General features: G+C 30.9%; 1 protein-coding gene across 1 annotated transcript in view; it reads left to right on the top strand.

Annotated features, from left to right (window-relative positions):
- Nucleotides 1–3,120, top strand: part of LOC117173396 — a 9,207-nt gene extending 6,087 nt beyond the window's left edge. The window contains exon 3 of the mRNA XM_033361936.1: nt 1,357–3,120. Coding sequence (XP_033217827.1) covers nt 1,391–2,770 — 1,380 coding nt within the window. The 5' untranslated portion in view covers nt 1,357–1,390 and the 3' untranslated portion in view covers nt 2,771–3,120. The remainder of the gene's footprint in view (nt 1–1,356) is intronic.
- The last annotated feature ends 859 nt before the right edge of the window (nt 3,121–3,979 follow it).

Raw genomic sequence — 3,979 nt, 5'->3', positions numbered from 1 at the left:
CGCCAATTAGCACAAATGGTAAGTTCCGACAGTGCCTACAAGTGTGCCTACTGGCCGCTAAATGGCAATACCGGTTTCATATGTATACACCTGGTACTAATTATACCTGAAACAATTTAATTAATTGTTTATTTGAGGTTAGGTTTCAATGAGCCCGCAGAGTGTAATAACTTACTCTCATCTTCTGCGCTCAGGTTTCGAGATATACTGGCTGGTGTTTGGTGCCTTCGAAGACGTGGCTAACTCGCCTAATGGCGTTTCAGTGAGAAATCGATCTGGCCTGTACGGACCCAGGAATGGGCTACAAAGTTCTACCGATCAGGGCCAGAACGGTATTACGTTTGAAATCGGGCGATTTCTGCACGCAGTGTTAATTCTTGAAATGGGGATTCATAATATTTCGTATTTAGAATACTACTTTGTCGTCTTCGTGTTTTAAATACTCGTATGGTAATGAAATACAAATAAATATAATAAAACCTCGGTTTTCCCTATTTTGGAACGATACTAAAGATTTAGCTGAAAATTAACGATGGAATTTAGAAAGATCTCTGGATCAGCGAAGATGAATATCGTTGACCATTTTCCATATATCGGGAATATCGTATAGTCAAACCTCTAATAAGTACAGCTATAATAGAGATATTAAGAATAGGTGTCTGAAGGATTTATCTGGTGAGCACCGGTGCATTATGGGAGCAGCGAAATAAAATGGCGACGGCCTAATCGGGAGCAGTGACAGTTCAGATTTACTTTGGACAATTAAACGCTTTTTACCACTTAAAATGTGCGCGAATGTTAATATTAAATAAATTTCCTGATGTGATAATAATAATTTACGTTTGTTTCGATTGTAGGCGATAACTATATTGAAATATCAAAAAACGCGATAAAAACAACAAATTTGACCTCCAAATGCATTATATGGATTTCAGGGAAATTCATTTTCGCGATTCCAGACGAAAGATTGGCTATTTTAAGTTAATATATTTCTATAACAACTAAATTTTTTTCTAATCTGAAGATAATACGATTATACATAATCTGTCGAAAATAATAAACTCTCGAACTTAGCAATTTTGTCCAAATAACTGATTTACGAGAACAATTTACATAAAGTAAATAAATTTTCAACTCTTCTAACTATACGTTTTACCTAATCTAAGCAAACACTTTCTTTGAGTTTAATATCTTCTCGATGCACTCGTTCGCCTCAAGAATTTTTTTCCCGTTTAGAAGTGTTGTTCTTGCCACTTTTTAGGGATCAAATTTCACATGAATATAAAAATTAAAAACTTTGATTCACGTTATTTCTCGTAAAATAAAAATAAATTGTTTTTTTTTTTTGTATTTTAGTGAATATTTCTAACCAAACAAGAAAATAAGAGAAATGGAAGATACGAGAAATGATCAGAATTCCGAGAATGATCTACAACTCTTGCAAAAAATGTTACATGAGGCCACAGCGTATATGGCGAGACAATACACGTCTGAGGATATGACCATTATTATGGGAAACACTAAGGCTGGAAAAAGTACCTTGTTAAATTACCTGATAGGTAATAAATTAATCGGAGTGAAAACTTCTGCCTACAAACCGGTTATTTTGAAAAAAGCAGATGATTCTCCGGGACCAAAAATAGGAGTGGAATCCATCGCAGAAACAGCCGTCCCAACCAGGTGGAATTCTTCAAAACTGCCTTCTTTGGGAATATGGGATTTGCCTGGTTTCCATGATAATAGGGGGGTCATACAAGATATTACTAATGGATTTTATATCAGCGAACTTTTAAATAATTCGACCTCTGCTAAATTTGTGATTGTAACAGACGTGAATGACATAGCAAATGACAGCATTCATCCGTTTTTATCATTACTGAATTCTGTTGAAGATTTGTTAAGAGGAGCAATGAAGGAATGTTTTTCTAGCATAGTTGTAATCTTTACTAAAGTTCCAGGCATGATTTTTGATAGCAAGGTCGATAAGCAATTTATCAAGCAACTTTTGCAAGATAAATTTTTAGCATGCAATGGTATTGATATTTCTGAAACTGCAAAAGATTTCATTACATTTTTAATTAAAAATGATCAAAATATTGGATTTTTTTATAAAGCTCGGGAAGGCCCAATTGATGATTCAACTATAGAGTTAGATGTAATTACAGCTATAAAAAATGCAAAAAGTGTACATAAGCGTATTTTGAAACAGGTTCTGCCGTGTCTATCCGAAAGGTCAAAAAATTATTTGCATAAAGAGCACGCAGTTATTTCTGCCATGAAAATTTTTGAAAAATTACTCAATGATTTATCGAACATTTGTGAAACAAAAGATTCTTATTATTATGAAGTTATTCATAAAGAAAACGTAAAACGTGAAGAACTTGATGATGTGCAAAAGGATTTATCAGTTAGTATAAATCAAATGGAAATAATCGCGATCTGTAATTCGAATTTACAAAAGAAGCTAAAAGCTCTTGAGTCAATTGATCCTTCAATAAGAGAACTAATTCAAAAACATAATTTAATCGAGAGAGTTAAATTGATGGAGTTCATTGACCGTGTGTTAAATATGGAAAAAACTAATCATCTTGATCTAACCATAAATGTAACTCTTTCATCTGCAATGGCAAAGCAGAAAAAATTCAGTAGCCGTATAAATGTAAAATTAAGGGAAATAGCTGAAAGGGAAGTAAGAAATAGCTTTCTGATATCGTGTGCACTTGGAGCAATTGCAACGGGAGGAATGATTTTAAAATACTTTCCAAAATAAAGTCACTTTTAGCCACTTTTTTTCCTTAAGTAATATTCTAGTTACTTTTTAAAATAAATATAGCACTTAAATTACTTTTGTTTCAAAAAACTGACCCATGGCTTAGCCACTCTTGAATGTACAGGGTGGCCACTGGAACGGGAAAACCGGGAAAAGACTGGGATTTTATGAGAGCGGGAAAAATCAGAAAATGACCGAGAATCGTACACATTTTTAGAAAAAAAATCCGTCCAACTTTGAATTCATTCGTTTCTTAATAATTAGTTAACTTGTGATCTTTTTAAATTACATCATTCAGTTTCGAATGCATAATTTTACATAATTTTAAAATGCAGTTTGGAAGACTTAATCAATTAAAAATTAGAAGCGTTTACAATCGAAGATTTTTGATACCAAAAGATTTTAGTTGATCAGCTGTGAATATTAATTAATTAATGATTTTTTAAATTGAATTGTACTTTAAGATTTAAAAAAAATTGATTGTACCAAACGATTCAGCATCAGTTCACAATTTCAGAATTTTCAGATTTTAACGTTTTTAATTGGGAAGTCTTCAATAAATGCAAACGCCCTATTCAAATTTTACAAAACTATTTTTAATTTTAAAATAATTTTAAAATAATTTATTTATTATTGAAAGCGTTTATCAAATTTCAGTCTAAAATATTCCATTTTTAAATAATGCAATTTGAAATTTTTTAATTAAGAAAAAGAACAATTAATTATTATTTAGAAATAGATATCATTTAAAATCAGTAATTATAAATTAAATATTCAAAACGAAACGAAAAAACTAAACTTTGAACGCTACAATTTTATTCTTCTATTTAAAAAAATTTAATTTGTAAATCAAATTGTTGAATTTTAATTTATAAATGACACTTGAACACCTGTTATTCTTGGAAAAAATGCGAGCAAGTTCAAGAGATATTCAGAAGATTTGAAAAAATTGAAAATAATTTAAAATTTGAAATGATTTCAAATCATTTAAACGAATTGTTTACGCGTACCAACAAAATCCGGCTATTCGCACCAATATTTCTGTGCAAATAGCCCACGGCCTAATTTAAAATAAAGTGTATATTTTTGTAGATTTCAAACACAAAATTTAGAAGCTTTTCATTAATTTTAACAGGCTTCAAAATAATAACATTTCCTAAGATTGGTGGCAAAATTGAAAATGATTTTTTATTTTGAAGAATTATTTGA

This window comes from Belonocnema kinseyi, chromosome 5, assembly GCF_010883055.1.
Source record: "Belonocnema kinseyi isolate 2016_QV_RU_SX_M_011 chromosome 5, B_treatae_v1, whole genome shotgun sequence".
In the NCBI taxonomy this organism is placed as follows: Eukaryota; Metazoa; Arthropoda; class Insecta; order Hymenoptera; family Cynipidae; genus Belonocnema; species Belonocnema kinseyi.
Note: the sequence above shows the minus strand (reverse complement) of the source record. Positions and strands in the feature narration are given on the sequence as shown.